The 24,994-nt window shown below is 38.2% G+C and overlaps 1 protein-coding gene across 3 annotated transcripts in view; it reads right to left on the bottom strand.

Moving 5' to 3' along the window:
• The window catches only part of CPEB4 (cytoplasmic polyadenylation element binding protein 4), a 68,708-nt gene that overhangs the window by 9,451 nt on the left and 34,263 nt on the right, over window positions 1-24,994 (bottom strand). Inside the window, exons 3-5 of one of the 3 annotated variants that reach the window (XM_069556175.1) lie at window positions 19,839-19,889; window positions 5,216-5,239; window positions 3,344-3,517 (exon numbers count right to left, since the gene is read on the bottom strand). In XM_069556175.1, the coding sequence (XP_069412276.1) occupies window positions 3,344-3,517; window positions 5,216-5,239; window positions 19,839-19,889 (249 nt within the window). The remainder of the gene's footprint in view (window positions 1-3,343; window positions 3,518-5,215; window positions 5,240-19,838; window positions 19,890-24,994) is intronic. The other 2 variants (XM_069556176.1, XM_069556177.1) reach the window with 2 other exon arrangements.

Raw genomic sequence — 24,994 nt, 5'->3', positions numbered from 1 at the left:
ACTCAGATTTGGGTATTCCCTATAGTCATTGTTAGTATTTATTATTTCTAAGTCTTCTCAGAGGACAAAGATAGGAAATACATAAACATACACAGACATATTTATAATTGTTTCTGTATCTGTATACATTTATAAAAATTAGTTCATATTGGTACTTGTAAGTCCATTCCAACATCTCATGTCATCTTCTAGCCTTTCCCCTTCACCTGTTTGTAAATTCCCTTCTCACTATGAGAAACCAAGCTCTCACCATCCTTAATTTTTTGCTTCCTTGCTCAGTGTAGCCCATCTTTCAGCGAGCTGCCCGGGCAGCCTCCTCTGCCCTCCACCTCTGCACATAGCCCGTGCTGCCCTGATCTACTGGTTCCCCACACACTGGTGCCGTGGCTTCGGCACAGGCCCCTCCACATGTATGTCTACGACACACCTCCACTTGGCACCCTCTTCCTGCTCACCAACCATCCTCCTTGGACATCAACACCTCTGAGTCTTACAAGGAAGGAAAAGGAAGGGGACATGGGATGGACAAGGAAGACTTAATCATATTTTACTATTAATGTAAATGACACCAGTCATGCTGTACTATATATTTGGACAATTAATAAACAGACTTTCAGAAAATAAATTTCCAAGGAACTTCTAAGAAAGAGTAGGTGAGCTGTGCAGAGAAGATCTGGGAGTAGGGCGGGACAGGGGACAGAGAAGAGAGATGAGAAACATTTTGCAATTCCAGTCTGCTAGGACTGTTCTCACCTCCTCCAGATTGTGAAGAAGTAGTCTGTATGAACTGCTACAATGCCTGTTTCTACATTCAGCCCCTGTGAGATCACTAAATCAGGGAGTGATATCAGTATAACCTAGACATATTGGTTCACAAATGATTCTTCGTAAGCAAGGTGAGCCAGCCTAGTAGGAGAACCATAATCTTCAGCAGGAAGGGAAAAAGCCTCCAGCCTGTGTGATGTGCAGGCAGGAACCCCCTCAGCTCTATTACAAGAAAATTAAAACGGGCACAGCAAGCAAGGCTCTCTAGTCAAAGAGGTGTCCCTGTAAGCCTTCAGGGCTACTTCCTGAGAATTTGCACTTCTCAGGGGCCCAGAGGTCCACTTTCATCTGTGTTGTCTCCGAGCTTGCAAGCCAGAATTTCTGCTCTATTGGTTTTGCGCTTTTCAATATTCTTTGAGGCAGCCTCTAGTAGGTCATATTGTGAGCTACTTGCCTAACTGTCCAAGTTATTTTTCAAAGTATTAATTCTCTTTTTGTTAGTGCTTCTGGTACAAAATTCATTAGGTTCTAAGTGATCTGCCTCTAGCCCCATCTGCCCCATAAACTCTGCGATTCTTAGCATACAATTCTACAGAACATAGTATTTTTCATAAATACCTATTTCACATTTTAAAAGAAAGGCCTGTCCACCTAAACTGCTACTGACTTATCAACATATGTGTTATGAGGCTAAAAGAGGATGACTAACACAATCCCCATTAATTCTGCTCAGTTTAAACCACTTCCTGTGCCAAAGTGGTCAAATTTACCTGGGCTGCCAAGAATTTTAGGAATGATACATTTATGATCTCTTGGTAATTTTCCAAAAAGATATAGGCTATCTGGGCAAAAAGAGGAGTTTATCCTAAGCAAGGTCAGATAAAATTCAGTCTTCTTTTTTTGTATAAAGCATATAGTTTCCTCACTGAAGTCCATCCAGGGCTCAAGAGTGTTAAGGATTTGACCTCTAAAGGGTCATAAAACCTAGAATCCATTATACTAGGGAAAGTGAGGATTCCAGCTAGAGAATGCGGAGGCTGTATCTGGGAGCTTACTGGACAACATCGTGATGAACTGTTTAGCCCCAGATGAACACTCTGAACAGAAGATATGCTTTCTGAGGAGAGAATGGAGACTGAGTCAGCCTGGCCTGAAATCTCAGCACAACTTCCTCCAGGACATTTTATCAAAGATTAAAAAAAAAAAAATTCCGGTGTTTATTTCAATCTTTGGCTGTTTGGAAGCCATCTTGCCTCAACCTTCCAAAAGACTGAGCATTTTAAGGAAAATGTAGTGGCACAGTCAATTAAATCTCAATCTAAATGGGACATTATTAAACCTCATTATTAGACTGTATAGGTTTTTAGAGAAAACTTTTATATCCTCCATAATGTTTCTATTTCCATTCAGGAAACCAAAACAAAAATAGATAAGGGCAAAAAGGAAGCAAAGATATATGGTTGCTATATGGTCTGCTACTTTGATTTCTGTCAGGGTCACTTAGACCCACAGTTAAATGAAATACTTCTGGATAACTAGTTCTCTGTCTTTTTGCACGATTGGCTTCTTATTCAGCCATCAGAACTCAAGTATCATATCTGCAAAGAGGATTTATTTAACCAACAAATCTCACAAGTCTCTCTTCTGAGATTTTGCATATCACATCAACCTGCTTTCTTTTCAGGACTTATTCACTAATATTTTCACACTCATCTCCCTTCGCCCACTAGAATATCAGCTCTGTGTGAGCAGGGGTTTCTTTCACAATCTTATTTACTAAATAATCCTAAGAACAGTGCACAGCATTCAGAAAGCATTTGATGAGTGAAAAAAATATTCAGAAAATGATATAACTCTTAAGATTCCCTACAACTCTAGTTATATTTTTCAAAAATTCAGACTTAATCTAAGATTTTAAACTTTTAAACAATTAACTATACGCTATATAGTCCATGGAATTCTCCAGGCCAAACTACTGGAATAGGTAGCCTTTCCCTTCTCCAGGGGCTCTTCCCAACCCAGGGATCGAACCCAGGTCTCCTGCATTGCAGATGGATTCTTTACTAGCTGAGCCACAAGGAAAGCCCAAGAATACTGGAGTGGGTAGCCTATCCTTTCTCCAGCGGATCTTCCTGACCCAAAAATTGAACTGGGGTCTCCTATGTTGCAGGCAGATTCTTTACCAACTGAGCTATGAGGGAAACAGCAGTCATAAAAGGTAGGAAATCGGAAAATGCATAACTGAAGTCAGCCAAGGCAGGACACACAGACAACAGTGCAGTTAGCAGCTGTTTGCCCACAACAGAATCCTAGAGTTTTCCAAATGAGGTTTACGCTTTTTGATTTAGTCCAACCACTTGCTTCAGGTAGTTTTCAAAGTCCTACTCCCTTTCCTTTCGAGAACTAATTTTATACACTGTACTAGGAAGACAGCAAAAGGGAACAGTGCAATCACAACTCAACACCTGGAGCCAGATGATATTATTATTATTATACTAACAGCAACTATTACCCATGCGTTACCTACTATGTGCCACAGTCTGGGCACTGTGCTATGAACAGCTCTTTCTAAACATACCTTCATCGATGTCAGGAGGCAAGCCACCCACAAACACCTTGCGAGAGTATCGCTCCACTCTTTCTCCATTCTGGTGAGTGAAGCAGTGAGGTGAACCCAGACCGCTGTGAAGAGGCTGATCCCCACGGCCATCATCCAAGAATCCGTCTTCCATTGGAAATAGCGAGGACTGACCTGGAAGAGAAAGCAGGAAGAAAAAAAAAAAAGCTAACAGAAAACGCTCCTTGCCATTGATTATCTTACACAAGAAACAAGGAAAACAGCAGATCCAGTAACGCTGCTGCTTTTATCTTTCCCACTGAATAATAAATCACTTAGATATGCTCTTATATTTCCATCACCTTAAGGTCCCAACTGAGTCAGAGAGAAAGTACATGGTTAAATAGAGGGCTGCTCAACCATCCCACTAGGATCCAGAAACTTGAGAGAGGTGAAATGGAAGTACAGTAGGAGAGAGCAGTCTTTTGAATGTCATTGGCAGAGACTGCACTGCCTTGGCAGGGCCCCATGGCCACTGGCAATCTAGATATATACACTAAGTATTAAATTTGACCATCAGATGCTAGATCACTTAAATTTCTTTAAAATATCATACAATATAGCCTGCCCAATTTCCTTTAAGACCGCCCCTAAAATGAACAAGTTGATTTTTAAAGTAAGCACTCATCTTGGTTTACCTTAACTAACGGAAGGTCATGAAAACCCATTTATGCTGTTTCCTAACTTCACTGGCTACTCTGACAAAATTTAAGATTTTTAGGTATGCTGAAGATAAATTTTCTTTTAGCTGAGTAAACATCAGCTGGTACAGGTAGTATCTAATTCTAAAAACTAGTCATTAAATTTGCTGTTAGAAAATCCTATTATATAGAACATAAAAGCAGAAAAGATCAGAGATGCCAGTTGTGGTTAATACTCTTGCCATACTTACCTGCCAGCAAAATACAAACTTATAAATCATAAGCAAAACAAAGAGCTACAAAGAACTGTAGAGTCTCTCAAAAACTGTTTTGTCACTTTTCAGGCTGCCAATTCACTTCTAGGTTCTGCATAAGGAATTTGTTAATGGATCCTGCAGAAATATATCTTAAGTGCTCTTCCTTCACTGAAACATTCCAATGTCTTTCTGTCACACTTGCCTTCCTTAACAGTATATTTATTACAAATTTACCCTATAAAATCACCGTTCAAAAGTTATATAATAAAGATAAAAATGACTCTAAAATTGGAGGTTATTTCTGGATTTTCAAAAGTCACTTTTATTTTAAAGCTACCTTATTAAACTGACTTTCTTATAAAAAGGCACAACTAACACAGGAGGCAAAAATAAAGTTTATTCATGTACCTCTAGGAAATGATTCTTCAAAAAATTCTCTAAAATGTCTAGAGCTTTCCCCCCCAATGTTTGAAATTTATAGGATTAGGTGTCTACTTAGTTTACCTAATTTTAAACAAAACACAGAACTATGCTTAGTAATATATAGGTAAATAAATAAATAAATTTGAAAGTAGATACAAGGTATTCAAGCATAATTTATACCTCCAATCAGGTATTTTAAGACTAGTCATACCATATTTTCCTTTTTAAATACTCTTAATTTAATTCTAAGATATTCCTTTCAGAAAGGAAAACAGAGAAATCTTCAGATATAAATGAGTTTGAAATTATTTCAATTCAAATCCAAATCCTACCATTCCAACTCCCTCAAATTAGAATATTTATGATGCTAACTACAACACATAAAGGATATATCGATCACAGCTACATTTCAGTGCCCCTCCCCACTTCCCAATAAGGGTTAGAAATTGAGCAAACTTGGGTCCTCTCCAAAAACAACTGATACATTCAAAAGTTAGAAATAATAATGTTACCTCTCCTCCGCCCATATGTCCTTGCTGCATGTCAAATGAGAAAACAAAAAAACAAAAAAAAAACCTTTCAAACATTGTCAAAAGAATCAACTGTGATTTCATCTACCAGCTTAAGAAACTGAAAAAACAAAACAAAACAAAAAAACTGGCTATATTCCTTGTTTCCTGGTAAATATCTCAAAAAAATAATGGAATTTTGATGCCAAGAGGTCAATGCATTCTTTTTTTTTTAAGTTCTTCAAGGACACTGTAAAAATCTATTGAGCCTTACTTGTATTAAGGGGAAGCTTTCTGCTGTAACTGTCACCCAAGGTCCAAACTAGTATGAAACTAAGGGAGTATGTAACATGGTCTAAATCAAGTTCCACCATATTGATCTTAATTTCTCTCAGAATTTCCTGCTAACTAGCCATTTAATTCATGACTTTTTCTTTTACCACAACAGAATAAACAGCAATTCTGTACTATTTGTCAATTATTCCCTAATGAAACTCATAACAAATGAAATATTTAGGCAATTTACAAACTTCCTTTTAGCCAGTTTCTTGTCCCTAATTAAATCTTCCACTATGGCCCAGAAGTCGAAAAGTATTAAAAAGTTAGGCATTTTATCATGAAGTAGATTCCAACTAAGAAGAGAAGTATATATCTGAATACTTGGGAAATGGCAGCATAAATTTCAAATCAGGAAACTTTTGAGAAAATGTTTTCCACAAATGAACTGGAACTTGTATGCGTAGTTACTCTAATTCTATTCAACATATATTTCCTGAATGCGTGACCTTGCTAAGTACTATAATACACTCCTCTGACTGCAGGGAACTTATAGGCTATTCAGCCACATAAGCAAATAATGATAATGTGACTATTACAGCAATAAGCCTGTTAAGTGTTAGGTGCAACGGGAGCAGAGGAGGAGGAGAAGCTGGTTCTGATTAAAGAGTCAGAGATGAGATCTTAAAGGTAAAATAGAGAAAGGGCACTGCAGACCTGGCAATGGCACAAATAGGGGTGCCATAATACTCAGGGAAAGATGCCCAGAACAGAAGCATACGGAACAAGGGAGGTCTTGGCTAGGGAGAAAATTTAAACAGGAAGTTGGGATAGGTTTTCCAGTTAGAAACTGTAACCTTTTAAGAGATCATTATATAAACTCGTCAAGGTTTTCACTCTTAGCTCTCTAGATAAATGCTAAGTACAACTCAGTTATAACGGAGTTACAAATATAACTTAGAAGTACCATGTGCCTATTTTCCAAAATGAAATCATGTCTCATACTAAAATAATTTCTAAAATTATTAGATAATATTGAATTTCACCAAAGTACTTGGGCAAATGGATTAAAACCAATAAAATCTCCCTCTGCAGTTAGGTTTTTCACTTTAGTAATTCTTAAATTAGGGTTGAGGGTGGAGGTATTTTCTTCCTTAGTGAACTTGACAGAGGTTAGGAAGAGAAAGATAACACAGAAGTAGATGTTTGTTTAAGAATATTCTATTCAAATGACTGCTTCAAAGACAATAGAGTTTGGGGAAACGAATGATTTGAAAATCTTGGTTCTGTCAATCTTAAAAAGTTGATTGATGCTACTTGGATTTCCGAGAAAACAGTTATTTGAAAAAGAGTAGGCATTTAGAAGCTACAAAATTAACATTAAAAACTCTGATGTACATGCTGCATGCTAAGCTGTTTCAGTTGAATCCAACATTTTGCAACCCAATGGACTGTAGCCTGCCAGACTTCTCTCTCCATGGGATTTTCCAGGCAGGAATACTGGAGTGGGTTGCCATTTCCTTCTCCAGGGGATCTTCCTGACCCAGGGACTGAACCCATGTCTCTTACGTCTCCTGCATTGACAGGCGGGTTCCTTACCACTAGCCCCCCGACCTGGGAAGTCCAAATAGTTTTCCTTATTTTAAAAGTAAGCTTCACTATTTTAAAAGGAAGTTTCACTATTTCAAAAGTAAGTTTCAAGAACAGTAACGCCTATACATCAAAAGCAAAAATTGAAGACTCTCAAAGTCTTCAAATGTGTACTTTAAAACTTTCATTCTATACCACAAAATTAAGCTGGTTAATGCAAAAGAATTCACTATTAAATTCAGAGATTAAATGCCAAAAACTATTTAGAAACATTTTCCCACATTTAGGTTATAGGCGTATAATGCTTAAAGCAACAAAAACTGCCCAATTAAATAGGCAAATCAATATAAACTAGTACCAAAAGATAAAAACAGTGACATTCTGGAGCAAAGAAAATATGAATGCTTAAATTTTTTATTTCCACTTATTATAATGATATACATTATTTTAATGTAGATTTGGATGTATATATATACTTTGTGTACTTCCATATATATATATATGTATATATATAGGAAATCATAAGTGTATACTTTAATGAACTTTCCATAACATGAACACACCTATGTAACCAGAACTCAGGTATGAAATGAACAGTAAGTGATGCCACTTCATCTATATATGAAAGAGGTACTAAAGCATTGTTCCCTCACTAGTTTCAAACTACACTTGGTGCAAACCGTATGATGATGAAATGAGTATAACACAGATCTTCATCAGTTTCCTGAGGAAAATGTCAGACAGATTTCCAATCTCCAGATTATCAAGCGTTACACATTATTTGACATTTTACAAACACTAGAGGTAGTGGCAGTTTAAAAAAATCACTTAATGTTTAAAGAAGTCTGTATTTTGGAAAATTTCTAGCTAAGTCAGCAGAAATAAACGCTGCTTAGAATTTTCCTGTAATTACCAAAGAACATACACTGTTAAGACTTCCCTGATAGTTCAGCTAGTAAAAACTCCACCAGCAATGCAGGAGACCCAGGTTCGATCCCTGCGTTTGGAAGATCTCCTGGAGAAGGGAAAGGCTACCCACTCCAGTATTCTGGTCTGAAGAATCCCATGGAAAGAGGAGCCTGGCAGGCTACAATCCACAGGGTCCCAAAGAGCTGGACACAACTGAGTGACCAGGCACAGCACAACACATACATATACTGTTAGTTTTTAAAAGAAGTATGTTCAGTTCAGTTCAGTTCAGTCGCTCAGTCGTGTCCAACTCTTTGTGACCCCATGAATCGCAGCACGCCAGGCCTCCCTGTCCATTACCAACTCCCAGAGTTCACTCAGATTCACGTCCATCGAGTCCGTGATGCCATCCAGCCATCTCATCCTCGGTCGTCCCCTTCTCCTGCCCCCAATCCCTCCCAGCATCAGAGTCTTCCAATGAGTCAACTCTTTGCATGGGGTGGCCAAACTACTGGAGTTTCAGCTTCAGCATCATTCCTTCCAAAGAAATCCCAGGCCTGATCTCCTTCAGAATGGACTGGTTGGATCTCCCTGCAGTCCAAGGGACTCTCAAGAGTCTTCTCTAACACCACAGTTCAAAAGCATCAATTCTTCGGCGCTCAGCCTTCTTCACAGTCCAACTCTCACATCCATACATGACCACTGGAAAAACCATAGCCTTGACTAGACGGACCTTAGTCGGCAAAGTAATGTCTCTGCTTTTGAATATGCTGTCTAGGTTGGTCATAACTTTTCTTCCAAGGAGTAAGTGTCTTTTAATTGCATGGCTGCAGTCCCCATCTTAGTACTGAATAAGAACCCTCTGGTTCCCATCAGAGTTAAGGTGAATACTACTTATATGTTTATCATTTACATTACTTGGTTTGATCTATATAATTTGGTGTTCAGTACTAAAATAATTCAAGAATGTTCTAAATGGGCTGGAAACATTATGGCTATAAATTTTTATAACTTTGGGTGAATACTGCTATTAGATGTATTGATCAATACATTATTTCCAAAATATCTTTACAAGATTGCTTACAAATGCCCTATATTCATCAGTAAATTTCCTCTAGTAAAATATTTCAGTAGTCTGGCATTCTAGACTTGCAAAAATGTACAGAAAGACTTATCAGGTGTTTTTCAAAACACATTTTTATATACATATATATTATAAAAATGAAAATATTTATCTCTTAAAAAGTATCTTTTTCTTATTTGCTTGTAACATTTGTTAGAAAAGGAACAAATTAGACATAATAGTGGTATATTCACAAAATATGTCACAAAAAATAGAGTTATTTTAAAAATATGGTACATATTCATGTGCTGATATTAAACATCTCTAAAACGTAGCTTGCATGAGGTACCTAAGTGTATATTGTATGATTCTTATTGTGTGAACTTAACAATAAAGGAAATAGAAATAGATACATGGGAATGTACTCAAATATTTTTTCTAGAAAACAACCACATGAACCTTTGGGGACAGGAACTGGAATGACGAAAGAAAAACTCCACTTCTTGTTTTATCCTTTTCTGTTGTATTCAAATTTACACTTTTATGTGTACTATACTACCATATTTATTGATGGATCCTTTTGAGTTTTCTTCTTGGTACTTATATTAAAAGCAAGACGTAAACAGACATTTCTCCAAATAAGACATTACAGATGGCTAATAAACATATGAAGAAATGGTCAACATCACTACTTCAACACAAATCAAAACTACAATGAGGTATCTCCTTCACCCCAGACAGGATGGCCATAATCAAAAAATCTACAAACAACAAGTGCCAGAGAGGGTATGAAGAAAAGGGAACCCTCCTACACTACTGGTGGAAATGTAAATTGATACAGCCACTATGGAAAACAGTATGGAAACTCCTTAAAAAACTAGGAATGAAAACACCATATCACTCAGCAATACCACTTCTAGGTATATGCACTGAAGAAATCAAAACTGCAAAAGACACATGTACCCCAGTGTTCACTGCAGCACTATTTACAATAGCCAAGACATAGAAGCAACATAGATGTCCATCAACAGATGAATGGATAAAGAAATTGTGGAACATATATACAATATAATACTGCTCTGCCATAAAAACGAATATATTTGAGTCAGTCCTAATGAAGTAGATGAACCTAGAGCCTATCATACAGAGTAAAGTAGTCAGAAAGAGAAAAACAAATATCGTCTATTACCACATACACGGAATCTAGAAGGATGGCACTGATGAATCGTTCGCAGAGCAGCAGTGGAGACACAGACACAGTGAACAGACTTATGGACAAGGGAGGGAGAGGGTGAGGTGGACACAGAAGGCAGCGTGGATGCATGCACACCAACAGATGCGAACACACAGCCAGTGGGAGTCTGCTGCGTGACTCAGGGATTCAAACGGGGGCTCTGCAGCAACCTAGAGGCGTGGGAACGAATGGAAACTGGGAGGGAGATCCAAGAGGGAGGGCACATATGTACACCTATGGTTGGTTCATGTTGATACAGGACAGAAACCAAACCAATATTGCAACCAAACATCAATCAAGTAACAATAAATAATTTTAAAAAACAAATGATATATTAAAAGCATCCTTTCCTACATCTAATTCTAATAGGACTTTAATAAAAAGGAAAGAATTTGAGCCAGTTGAACTGAGGTGAATGAACCTAGAGGCTGTTACACAGAGTGAAGTTAAATCAGAAGAGAAAAACAAATACCGTATATAATGCACATTTATGGAGTCTACACATATGTTTCTGATGCATCTATTTGCAGGGCAGGACAGAGACACAGACGTAGAGAACAGACTTGCGGACACAGCAGGAGGAGAGGGCAGGACGAACTGAGAGAGTAGCCCTGAAAAGGTACACATTACCATGTGTAAACCAGAGAGCTGGTGGGGAGTTGCTGTGCAGTGCAGGGAGCTCAGCTCAATGCTGTGACGACCTAGGGGGCCAGACGGAATGCTGGCGGGAGGGAGGCTCAAGATGGAGGGGACAGGTGAATACTTACGGCTGACTGACGTTGTTACATGGCAGAAACCAACACAGCATTGTAAAGCAATTTTCCTCCAATTAAAAATAAATTAAAAAAAAGAATGGGACTTTAGGCTATAAAGAATAAAATATGACTAGCTTTTAGTGGGCAATGAAAGACCTATACTACTTATGCTGCCTCAGGCTGGTCTACCTCCATTTACCTCTCTCTGCCCGCTGTGAGAAGGTAGCAGTGCTACTTGGAAAAACAAGGGGAGGTGGGTCAGATTAGAAGCTGTTATGAAGTAACTTGTTTTTCCAGTAGGACCAGGAAAAAAAAGTATGTGGGAGAATCAGTCAAACTGGTAAACCAGTTAAAAAGACAGAAATCAAAGACTGGACGCTGAGTTAAATCTGTAAATAAAAGAATAAGTTGGCAGAACCAAAAAGCAGACAATCATCACAAATGCAAAGTATATAATCCAACAAAGATGCAAAGAATCATTTCAGATGATTTTATAAATCATTCCCTAATTTCTTAATGGGTTCACTGTCACAGAATTATTTTAGATATATGCTTTATGGGCTTCCCTGGTAGCTCAGCTGGTAAAGAATCCGCCTGCAATTCGAGACCCCAGTTCGATTCCTGGGTCGGGAAGATCCCCTGGAGAAGGGATAGGCTACCCACTCCAGCATACTGGGGCTTCAGTAGTGGCTCAGCCGGTAACGAATCCACCTGCAATGCAGGAGACCTGGGTTCTATTCCTGGGTTGGGACAATCCCCTGAGGAAGGGAACGGCTACCCACTCCAGTATTCTGGCCTGGAGAATTCCATGGACTATACAGTCCCTGGGGTCGCAAAGAGTCAGACACAAGTGAGCAACTTTCACTTTCATATGATTTATAGAATTTTCCATGTCACATTGGCTTGTATTTATACTAGCTTGCTATACTAATTCAAAGAACGTTGACAAGATATAATAAACATATGAGAGGATTATTGAAATTGCCTTACAGAAGGGCAGAGATTGAATGTAATTCAGATTCTGTATTTCCCAAACCCTCAGTTTATTAAATAACAAAAGATAACACATATATATATGATGATCTGACAGAGGCTCAGTAAATAATAATTTTTCCTTCCTCAAAAGTAACCTCATATGTATATATTCTTAGGCTCATCTTCAACAGTTACTTTCAGCTCTTCATTACTATTTCCAGGCTAACAACTGTAGACCACTTTATAGAGTTTACAATAGGTTTTCATATTGTCTTTTTCATGAAAGGATCTTTCAACATGCTCCTTCCTGTAGCAACTATGAACCATATCACATACATTTTCACCAAGTGACTATAATCTACATTTCTCCTGGGTAAATTATGTCCTCCCTTTTCACAGATTTCTATCCCCTACCCTCCTTAAGCAAACAATCTTCTCCCTTTAGTTCAGTCGCTCAGTCATGTCCAACTGTGCGACCCCGTGAATCACAGCACACCAGGCCTCCCTGTCCATCACCACCTCCCGGAGTTCACTCAGACTCACGTCCATCGAGTCCGTGACGCCAGCCAGCCATCTCATCCTCTGTCGTCCCCTTCTCCTCCTGCCCCCAATCCTTCCTAGCATCAGAGTCTTTTCCAATGAGTCAGCTCTTCGCATGAGGTGGCCAAAGTACTGGAGTTTCAGCTTTAGCATCATTCCTTCCAAAGAAATCCCAGGCCTGATCTCCTTTAGAATGGACTGGTTGGATCTCCTTGCAGTCCAGGGGACTCTCAAGAGTCTTCTCTAACACCACAGTTCAAAAGCATCAATTCTTCAGAGCTCAGCCTTCCTCACAGTCCAACTCTCACATCCATACATGACCACAGGAAAAACCATAGCCTTGACTAAACAGACCTTACTCGGCAAAGTAATGTCTCTGCTTTTGAATATGCTATCTAGGTTGGTCATAACTTTTCTTCCAAGGAGTAAGCGTCTTTTAATTTCATGGCTGCAGTCACCATCTGCAGTGATTTTGGAGCCCCCAAAAATAAAGTCTGACACTGTTTCCCCATCCATTTCCCATGAAGTGATGGGACCACATGCCATGATCTTCGTTTTCTGAATGTTGAGCTTTAAGCCAACTTTTTCGCTCTCCTCTTTCACTTTCATCAAGAGGCTCTTTAGCTCCTCTTCACTTTCTGCCATAAGGGTGGTATCAGTATCATCTGCATATTTGAGGTTATTGATATTTCTCCCGGCAATCTTGATTCCAGCTTGTGTTTCTTCCAGTCCAGCATTTCTCATGATGTACTCTGCATAGAAGTTAAATAAGCAGGGTGACAATATACAGCCTTGACGTACTCCTTTTCCTATTTGGAAACAGTCTGTTGTTCTATGTCCAGTTCTAACTGTTGTTTCCTCACCTGCATACAGATTTCTCAACAGGCAGGTCAGGGGGTCTGGTATTCCCATCTCTTGAAGAATTTTCCACAGTTGATTGTGATCCACACAGTCAAAGGCTTTGGCATAGTCAATAAAGCAGAAATAGATGTTTTTCTAGAACTCTCTTGCTTTCTCTATGATCCAGCAGATGTTGGCAATTTGATCTCTGGTTCCTCTGCCTTTTCTAAAACCAGCTTGAACATCAGGGAGTTCACAGTTCACGTATTGCTAAAGCCTGGCTTGGAGAATTTTGAGCATTACTTTACTAGCATGTGAGATGAGTGCAATTGTGCGGTAGTTGGAGCATTCTTTGGCATTTCCTTTCTTTGGAATTGGAATCAAAACTGACCTTTTCCAGTCCTGTGGCCACTGATGAGTTTTCCAAATTTGCTGGCATATTAAGTGCAGCACTTTCACAGCATCATCTTTCAGGATTTGAAATAGCTCCACTGGAATTCCATCACTTCCACTAGCTTTGTTCGTAGTGATGCTTTCTAAGGCCCACTTGACTTCACTTTCGAAGATGTCTGTCTCTAGATTAGTGATCACATCATCATGATTATCCGGGTAGTGAAGATCTTTTTTGTACAGTTCTTCCGTGTATTCTTGCCACCTCTTCTTAATATCTTCTGCTTCTGTTAGGTCCAGACCATTTCTGTCCTTTATCGAGCCCATCTTTGCATCAAATGTTCCCTTGGTATCTCTAATTTTCTTGAAGAGATCTCTAGTCTTTCCCATTCTGTTGTTTTCCTCTATTTCTTTGCATTGATCGCTGAAGAAGGCTTTCTTATCTCTTCTTGCTATTCTTTGGAACTCTGCATTCAGATGCTCATATCTTTCCTTTTCTCCTTTGCTTTTCACCTCTCTTCTTTTCACAGCTATTTGTAAGGCCTCCCCAGACAGCCATTTCGCTTTTTTGCATTTCTTTTCCACGGGGATGGTCTTGATCCCTGTCTCCTGTACATTGTCACGAAACTCATTCCATAGTTCATCAGGCACTCTATCTATCAGATCTAGGCCCTTAAATCTATTTCTCACTTCCACTGGATAATCATAAGGGATTTGATTTAGGTCATACCTGAATGGTCTAGCAGTTTTCCCTACTTTCTTCAATTTGAGTCTGAATTTGGTAATAAGGAGTTCATGATCTGAGCCACAGTCAGCTCCTGGTCTTGTTTTTGTTGACTGTATAGAGCTTCTCCATCTTTGGCTACACAGAATATAATCAATCTGATTTCGGTGTTGACCATCTGGTGATGTCCAGTGTAGAGTCTTCTCTTGTGTTGTTGGAAGAGGGTGTTTGCTATGACTAGTGCATTTTCTTGGCAAAACTCTATTAGTCTTTGCCCTGCTTCATTCTGCATTCCAAGGCCAAATTTGCCTGTTAGTCCAGGTGTTTCTTGACTTCCTACTTTTGCATTCCAGTCCCCTATAATGAAAAGGACATCTTTTTTGGGTGTTAGTTCTAAAAGGTCTTGTAGGTCTTCATAAAACCATTCAACTTCAGCTTCTTCAGCGTTACTGGTTGGGGCATAGACTTGGATAACTGTGATATTGAATGGTTTGCCTTGGAGACGAACAGAGATCATTCTGTTGTTTTTGAAATTGCCTCCAAGTACTGCATTTCGGACTCTTTTGTTGACCATGATGGCTACTCCATTTCTTCTCAGGGATTCCTGCCCGCAGTAGTAGATATAATGGTCATCTGAGTTAAATTCACCCATTCCAGTCCATTTGAGTTCACTGATTCCTAAAATGTCGACGTTCACCCTTGCCATCTCTTTTTTGACCACTTCCAATTTGCCTTGATTCATGGACCTGACATTCCAGGTTCCTATGCAATATTGCTCTTTACAGCATCGGATCTTGCTTCTATCACCAGTCCCATCCACAGCTGGGTATTGTTTTTGCTTTGGCTCCATCCCTTCATTCTTTCTGGAGTTATTTCTCCACTGATCTCCAGTAGCATATTGGGCACCTAATGACCTGGGGAGTTCCTCTTTTGGTATAATTAAGAGATATTTTTCTATACTAACTTTTAAATGATTTCTTACTAACCTCTTCTGGGACAAACAAGTACTTTAGCTGATGCTTCTAAGTGAAAGACATCCGCAGAGGAAAGGAAATACATACATGCATTTGTTCAAAACTAGTATTTTTTGCTACTCTGTAACTTTCCCTGCCAGAAGCTTCATTTTTGAAGTAGCTAATCTTAAATACTAAAGCTGGAAGGTTGAAGAAAAAAGTACCACACACAAGCACTTTTATACAGAGGTGGTGGTAGTGGTTAAATGTTAGTTTTCTTGGATAAAATAAAGTTTCAAGTTGGGTAAAAGGAAAACTAATCATTCAACCTGATATCTAGCTCAGAGCTAAACCAAAACACACCAGAGAAATATGAGATGAATCAGCCTATGCTTAGCACTGCTTTCTGACTTAGCTGAGAAACTGTTTCAGGGTTGCTGTTCATAATTATAAAATGGATATTCTAACTATATTCCTACTACAGAAGATTAACTAGGAAATGGTTATCTGTTACGGGATGAATAGCGTTCCCTCCTCAAAATCTATATGCTAAAGTCCTGACCCTCAGAACCTCAGAATGTGACTATTTGAAACAGGGGCTTTAGTGGTTAAAGTTAAAAGCAGTCTCCAGGCTGGCCCTGATCCAGTATGACTGGTGTCCTTATCGGAGATTAGGGCACAGACTTTCACAGAGGGAACCTGTGTAAAACAGCTCGCTGCAAGCCAAGGAGGGAGCCGCAGAAGAAACCAACCATGCTCACCCTTTGATGGCAGACTGCGAGCTTCCAAGACGAGAAACGAATTTCAGTTTAAGCCATCCCGTCAGTGGCACCTGTTATGGCAGTCCTAGAGAACTAATTACAATATCCAAAACGTAGCCAGAAGGTTGCTTTGTTTTTTTAGTACATTTAAAATCCAAGAATCTCCCTCTAAGGATTCCCCTCAAAAAAATATCTACAACTAGTAATACAACAATAATAATTCCCTAGAATACACAATTAATATTTGTTGAATTATACTGGCAATGTCTTTTAAAAGTCATGAGTGGTAATATGAAGGGTAATTGCGTAGTCTGAAAACTGATGATTGAGTATAGCCGTGGGGAAAAATGAAAACAATCTGATCCGCTGGGTAAGCGAGCCCTTTTTTATCTTTGTACATGTAAATGCTGATATTATTCCAATATAACTGCTGAAGCTAGTAGACTAAGTATTTTGAATCTTTTCCTTTTTATTTATTTAGAATTTAAACTGCACTTCTTCCCCCAAACCTCTGATTGCTTGAAAATTTCAAAACAAGTTATACAATAAAAGTCACACTGAAATTCAAAAGTACATTTAAGAGAGGAAACAATTCTTTCATATTTTTATTCAAATAAAGCAAGAAATGGTTCTCAATTCAATAGAGGTTTGGAAGAAAAAGCTCTGAAAGTTATTAACTGAAGCAAAGTAGCTAAATAATCACCTTTCTAAAGGTTTTTAAAAGCCTGAATAGACTACTTGTGATGGACAGAAAAGAACAGCTCCTGCTGGTTCATTTAAGTCTCAAGGTTGAATGATGAATACAAAACGACACAACGTATTAGGCTTATTTTCAGCTTTAAGAAAAGGCTGAATGGATGTAAGATGTAAAGAGACTGCATTTAAAAGTAAATAAATTTTCACGCTATCTTAATAAGAGACAAAGAAAGCATGTTCAATATTAGGTAATTTTTTCAACTCATCATAATCTCTTGGTTTGTGTTTCTTTTCCCCTTACAAATCTTAAGCACTAATATTCCCAAAATGATGTTCTAATTAATTTAGTTTGACTACATGCCAGGTGCTATTCCAAATGATTTTATATGTACTTAATCTCCACCACAATCCTACAAGATGGGTATCATTTGTGATTTTTGAGTTTATCTTCATTAAACACACGTAATGCATTAAACTAGCTCTGCAATACAGGAGCCCCCAAAACCTGAGCTATAGTGAGAACAAAGTGCTACTACGAATTATCATACGAATGCGACCAATTTATCTATAGAAGCAATCCACCATGGAAGACGTTTCAAAAATTTGACTGAAGAGAATGGGCAATTTATTATTGTTGTTTAGTTGCCCAGTCATATCCAACTCTTCTCCAACCCTGCCCGGTTCCTCTGACCATGGGACTTCCCAAGCAAGAATACCGGAGTGGGTTGCCACTTCCTTCTCCCGGGGATCTTCCCGACCCAGGGATCAAACTTGAGTCTCCTGCATGCCTAAATCAAGGTGACTAAAGAACTGTCTTAACATCCCTCCACCTTACCTTGCGTTAATTTCAAGATTTTTAAGTAACCTTCTTCTATAATCTGGACTCTGCTGTCAGAGAGGGAATGGGTCTATCAGTAAACTCCAGTATCTAGAGATACTGGAAGCATCGCCTCATTATGAATGTATAAATTGGTACGAGTCAGCTTGTTACTAAGAACTAAAACTTGTTCATACTAACAAAATCAAGTTCTGGAACTCTGCAAAGCTGAATACTGAATCTGAGACCATGGCAGCCATAACCCCATACTCTGGGTCTTGCCTGAGGAGGGCAGCAAGCTTCCCCTCTTTGACATCTCTTTGTTCTTTATCTTCCTATCTTTCCGTTTGAGGTAGTGTTAACCTCAGTCAGTTTACTTCTAGAATAAAATTTCCATGTATACAACAGTGAAAAAAAAACCATCTAGTCTACTTCTAGAGGGTGTGGGCAGTAAAATTTCAAAATATAAATATTTAGGGGGGGAAGTTACCTTTATTTTTCCTTTGCCAAGTGAGGGTCATTAAAAAATAATCTAATCTTGAAAGAAAGGATATTAAGGAGGGTGGGGGGTATAAAAGGAAAAAAATCTTATAGTAGACTTTAAAAAATTAAGTGAATTTGGCTTTAAGGAAAACCCACCAGAAAATGTTTCTTTTTCTCAACTCAACAAAGATACCCCAGGGGCAACTGACCTATTAATAATTTAGCAGTAAGGAAACAATTGGGAGAATGAAGAGTTGATCCCTTTGCCTAAGACAGAACAACAGTATCTCAGATCTTGGTTGCCTGCAATTTCTAGCACCTGACTCTGGAACTCATTCCACAGGAAAAGATGAAACCACACTACAATGACAACCCTTATATTACTCCCCCTTATCCTGATGCCACTGTCACCAGTTTTGGATTTCAGTCTATACACATTTACGCTAAAATACTGTATTTTGGCATTATTTCTGGCACTGTAGCATGTAAAGACCAAAGACTGATGAACAAGGGAGGTTTTTACAAGCCACATGGTCTCCAGAGGATCTAATGTATGCAGCAACTCTCATAAATCAAATCTCCTTCTAACTTTTCTTGGCTCTATAATCCTATAGTCTACAGAACACTGGTTTTTAAATACTACAGAAAAAGAAATCCAGTTAAAAAAGTAAGTTTCAACTCCTCATTCATACTAGACCATGGACAAGGAGGAGGACTGTTTTTGGTTTTGCTTTGTTTAGGTAATGCGGAGAATATGGTTATTTGGTCAAGAATATTTCATACAAGTGGTGGGACTTAAAATGAGTTTTAGCAACTCATTTAGCAACTCATTCATAGTGGATGGCACTATGAATACACAAATTTGAAATCCATATACAATAGGAAAAGAGTGAAAAAGAAGTAAACAAGACTTCTGTATCCCACCCAATTAGTTTAAACTATCATCTTATAAAAAAGACTTTTTAAAAATTCTTTAATTCCTTTAATTCTTTAATTCCTTCTGTGAGTAGATGGTCCCTCCTTCCTTAATAAATATAGTCTGCTTCAGAATACGCATATAAAAAGACAACAACAGCTCAGTGGTAATATTTAGAATAGGCATGGAGAATTTACTGAAGGCACTGCAAAGGCTAATATCATCTTTCTTGTTGTCATTAGATAGCAAATAGTGAATGACCTTGTCCTTTGCAAAGTCAAGCCCTGTGGTCTTAGGCTGTTTTTTCTGATTTTAGATCTCTGATTACCTTCCCTTTCCTTTTCCAACTACACAGAAATGGTTTTCGTGTTGACATTTCAAAGGTCACGCTACAGAAGCAAACACTGAATTAAGCCATTCTTTATGTGTCATTATGGGATCCTCATTTATTTTCATTGTCACCAGTTTTAAGACAGCAAATTAGTTGGCTCTCATGGTTTAAAAAAAGTTTCTGCTCTAATTTGGAGGAATAGTAGTTATTCATAAAATATCTGACAGATTAATAGCAACTTGCAGTTATCACTGCAGAGCAAACTAATGTCATTTCTCCACCTGCTGAAGCACAGCTACTACATTTTCTAACCAGTACTAACTTGTTTCAGTTCTCTGAATTTCACTAGGGTTAATCAATTATTATCACTTACCATTAATAAGCAGAGAGCTATCGGATCCTGGATATGAATAGTTTAGACGACCTAAGGGTAGAAGAAGGCCATTACTATATTTTTTTCATAGATGGTTTAAATGTACTCAACAACAAAGCTGAATTAATTGCTTAATAGGTATTTTAAAAACCATATTATGGGAATAAAACTTAGCTGTGCTAATAAACACAGAGTTAGAGGACATATCAAACAGCATGTTCACAAACATTCAAAAAGGGAAAGCCTGAAAGTGGGAAAATAAAATATCCCTTATATTTCACTATTCAGTTCTTCTAATTTCGAAATCCCCATCCAAAGTAATCTTTATACCACTATGTTCTCATATCAACTCCTAATAACAATCTTCATGTTTTTTTCCCCATCAATGTTCAAGTTCTCTTTCATGTGTAGCTCTTTACTGCTATTTAAAAGGACGTAGCTAGCAGTAGTATTTTTTATATGAATCATAACAAAGGTGCCAGTTTTATCCTACATGTACAGGCATGCCAGTAGGTTTCAATTCATATCTCGGGGAATAAGTACACAAAGTAAAGGAACACATTTCACTATACTTACACATGAAGAAAATAGCAAAGCACACAGCAAAATGCACAGACAGAAGAGCATTCAGTAAACGCTGGGTTAATCTTCTCTGAATTTTGAACCTAAAATGGGTACGCAAGATACCCGCGAGAAAAGGGCTTATGAAAGTCTAAAATTTTTGGAGGATGCACCATCTTCCACAATAAAGGGGGGAACGCATTTCTACTCTGGAAGAGTTTCTACATGTAAGTTGAGGTATCCAGACTGCACATACTTAAGCCTAGATCTATGCTATAAATTATAAAACTCATTATTACAACATTTTTACGTCTCCATATTCCACATGCCCTTTGTAAGAATGGTAGAGAACCCTCAAGTCTTGTTCATCTAAGCAATGGAAAGGGGAACTTAACAGTTAATTACCTACCAGAGTTCAGCACTCTATGCATCAGGAGTAGTGTGAGAATATAAAATTGACTCAGAATTACACACATTCCAATTAGGAAACAGCAGTTTAAACTCTGACCCCACAGAACCATAACAGACTCTCCAAGACAATAAAAACAGTGGGTAAGCAGAGCTTCTCCCATGACTGGAGCAAGTCTTTCAGGATGCCGGGAAGACTCCAGACCCCACCTAGTTCCGATGAACACTATGGGAGCCAGGGCTAGTATGTGGTCCTATCCACCACCAGCCACACATTTAAAATTATTTAGAAAGGAACTTTAGACCACAGCTATCCTTCAGTCTCTCAAAATCCTCTTTCAAATAGTCTCCACAGAAATAAACTCATGTCATAAAAAGAGAAAAGTGTTCTCTGTTGCTAATAGCTTTAATTAAACCACATGTGAAACTTGGGAGTCTAATATGAAACAAAATCTAAAAATTTTTCTATAATTTAAAACCAAATACAAGGATTTTTTTAAACTGTAAATTGCGTCACTTAAAATTTCAGTGTGTTCCTGTTTAGGGAGGAAAGGTAGGGATGGAGACCGGCAAGGAGATGAAAACTAACTTTGATATTTCAATTTCTTCCTAAAAACTGGCTTTGTTGCTTAATGTTTATATACACAACCAAGTAGCTAAATCCAGTGAATTCCAGCTTAACTGCTTAACTGCAAGCCCAGATCATACGACCTGTCACAAGAATATCTTTTAAAAAGCATAGACTTGAGATGCTAGAACAAGAACATGACCTTAATTGTCAAAAACTTGGGAGGGAGGGAGGGAAAGAGGGAGGGAGGGAGGGAGTGGTGTTTCTGAATCACTTAAGAGTAGCAGCTGATTTTCTGTGATGGAACACTTGGATTACTTTTGTAGCTGTAAAACCCTCTAGTCAGTGAACTAATAGTTATCACTCATACCATTTTTATCATAAAACACATTTTTAAAAGATGATATAAATCAACACAGGAACAAAAATATTTAATGATATTAACTGAAGTTTCTGTATTTCGAAGAAGATACTCTTAATTTTTTTAAAAGGTAACATCAATGAAACCAAGGCTGTTCTATATGAACTATAATGCCTGTTATTTGATACTAAAAAATGATAATTAACAATGAGAATCCAAAGATAAATTCCCAAACTAGCTGGCCCAATTTAACTAGTCAAGTTCCACCTTATCAGAAACTGACTTTTAGGGTAACTTTTAAGGAGAAAGAGATAAGAACAGTTCAACAAAACAGGCACAAAAATACCCCCTCACTCAGTTCTCTCAGTCTGCCTCAACACACACCTCCTAAAATGCCACCCTGCACTCACAAAGTAGGTATTCTTTGAGACTTTTTCTGTTCATCAGACTTCTAAATACTGTAATTCTATTCTTTAGCTAAGACAATAGGGCACTGGCAAAATTTACAGATTAACTCTGAAAGTGATACTTGTTTTTATTTTTTGACCTGTTCTCATGATGAGTCCTGTTGAGCTGAAATCCGTTATGCCCTCTGTATAGTAAATACACCTGTTAAATATTTTGTTAAACAAATAGCAATGCTTTCTATTTCAATTTTAAAATATTAGCAGTGACATAAGAAAACTTTTGGGAAAAACTTTCATAATGCTTCCCTACCCTACCTGCCCTATCCTATAAATTCTATAATTAAACTATTTAGAGTCATCCATTCATGACATCTATTATGAAGAACACAGACCCCTTCCTTTCTGGAAGTCCTCTGAAAGCTCCCATTCTAAGTTCCATGTTACTCTAAAGTCTTCTACAAGCCTTTCACATTCTCCTTGTGCCCCTTTCATTTCTGCTCTACAGATGCCAACTTTCACCAGCAGTTTTGCATTTTCTAGTCCATGGCTAGATTACTGGCAACCCCCTCCCTCCCTCCAAGACCTCTTTGTTTCCAATGGAGAATATTTGCAAATCTTTTTTGTTTGTTTACTTGTCTTTTTTTCAATTATTTTCCCTAGGGCACCTTTCCCAAAAAAGAAGCCCCTCCTTTTTAGATTAACTCACCAAATTTTATTTCTATCTATACTGCAACAGACAACCATCTTAGGTAATCATCTCAGCTACTTGCTATCTTATCTCTTTTAAGAAACAGCCCCCCTCTTTAAGAACTAGAGCTTCGTTGTTGTTGTTGTTGTTGTTGTTGTTGTTGTTGTTGTTGCTGTCATTGAACCTAGGTATCTTGGGTTTCCTGTTTGGGCACCAAGTAAGCAATGAGTTTACTCCACTGAACTTAAAACACCATCATTTCACAAATGAATACACTGAAGTAAAATCTAAAAATCACTGAGATATCTAAATATGAATATAACCCAGTGTTTGTGAGTTTTGCTTTCTGGCTTTTTGATAACTCATTCATCTATAAACATAACCCAGGCTTTGGTACATTTAGAATTGAATTCCTCAAGGGAGAAGGAAAGCATTAGGATTTCTGGCAAGTGAATCTATTTCGTGGATAACATTCAGTCTTTGGAGGGTCTTAGTATTGATTATGTTATAAACACAAATATTGCCAGATCAGCAGTCCTAACCTTAAGGGACACTATGACAGGAAAAGTAGTCGTCCCTGGAGGCCCGCCGTGGCATTTGGAGCCAGAAGCCTGGCATGCATCATGCAGAAGGCATAGACTATATTTGGTGACATGACTCAACCTAGCCAAATATAGGCAACTGATACAGTGTGACTCTGGGGAACTACACTACCAAATTCTACAGCCTAGAAAAGATTCAGATTCCAAGTAGGCATTTGCGAGTTGGAAAGAACCAATATTTACCAACTAGAATGACTAAGAATTACTGGGGGAAGGAGGTGCTCAAAAGAACAGTATGTACTATCATAACTATCATATTAAGACACTAGCTAAAGTAACCAAGTTAATAAGATGAAAGGAGAAAAAAAACTGGAAGGAAATACTCTAATAAATTAGTATCTCTTACTTTCAAAATTAGGTAAAATAAGTTATTTTCTAAAAACTAACCCAGATAGTATTGCTACTGATGATTCAGCAGGAAATGATATAATAAATGCTGCCATTTCAAACACACAAGCAATAAAAAATATCAAATGTTCTCTAGTGCTATTAGATTTCACGCTATGGCCTTCTCTTTCTCAGTCATGCGAGCACTGCTGGGGGCATGGTCGGGCAAGGGATGGTAACAGGGGACAGCTCTGCAAGGCTGTGTAAAATACAGCCATGCTGACCAAAATAGTGACAGCAGCCTGGAATGCTGAGTTAGTTTTGTTAGATACTAACAAAAAGGGAGAGGTTTCCAGTGGACAGGCTTCCCTGGTGGCTCAGACAGTAAAGCGTCTGCTTGCAATGTGGGAGACCTGGGTTCAATCCCTGGTTTGGGAAGATCCCCTGGAGAAGGAAATGGCAATCTACTCCAGAACTCTTGCCTAGAAAATCCCAGGGATGGAGGAGCTCGGTAGGCTACAGTCCATGGGGTTGCAAAGAGTCAGACATGACTTAGTGACTCCAAGTTTCTTTCTTTTCATTGAACATCATTAAAAATTTCTCACAGGGAAAGGATAAGCATGGATTTAGGTCCATTTCTAAGACAGATAAAAAGGTGCATGAACACAGCACAACACTCACACAAATATATTCATACCTATACATACACATTATGTGTTGTTGTTTAACTAGAGCTGTTTCTCCTGGTTCTGCTCTTAGCGCCATAAATAATTGTTTAAAGGAGGTGCTGTTCCTGCCTTTCTACATTTGCTGTTTCTACCAATATTGTCAGATTTGCAGCAAGATGGCACGGTGGGGGCCTGCACGATGTAAGCAAGGTCCAAGAAATGATACATTCAGTTTGAATACTAACTTTACACTTAAACAAATGCAGAATATATATAAATATGAACTAATAAAAATGTACTCATTATGTTCTATCACTTAATGATACAAAGATCATTTTGTGTTTTATTGCTGACATGTAGGAATCTTAATTCCCCGACCAGGGATTGGACCCACTATGATCCCGGCATTTGAAATTCAGTGTTTTAACCGTTAGATCCCCAGGCAAGTCCCCAGAAATAATCATTTTTAATAATTTCTTCCACTGACCTAAAAGTAACTCCACAAAGCATAATCAGTAACCTTATTCTACCTCATCACTTCTCTGTGATACAATCAACTTCCAGTA

The sequence above is a fragment of the Ovis canadensis genome, chromosome 16 (assembly GCF_042477335.2).
Source record: "Ovis canadensis isolate MfBH-ARS-UI-01 breed Bighorn chromosome 16, ARS-UI_OviCan_v2, whole genome shotgun sequence".
Taxonomy (NCBI): domain Eukaryota; kingdom Metazoa; phylum Chordata; class Mammalia; order Artiodactyla; family Bovidae; genus Ovis; species Ovis canadensis.
The sequence above is the reverse complement of the archived record's forward strand: the minus strand, read 5'-3'. Positions and strand labels throughout refer to the sequence as shown.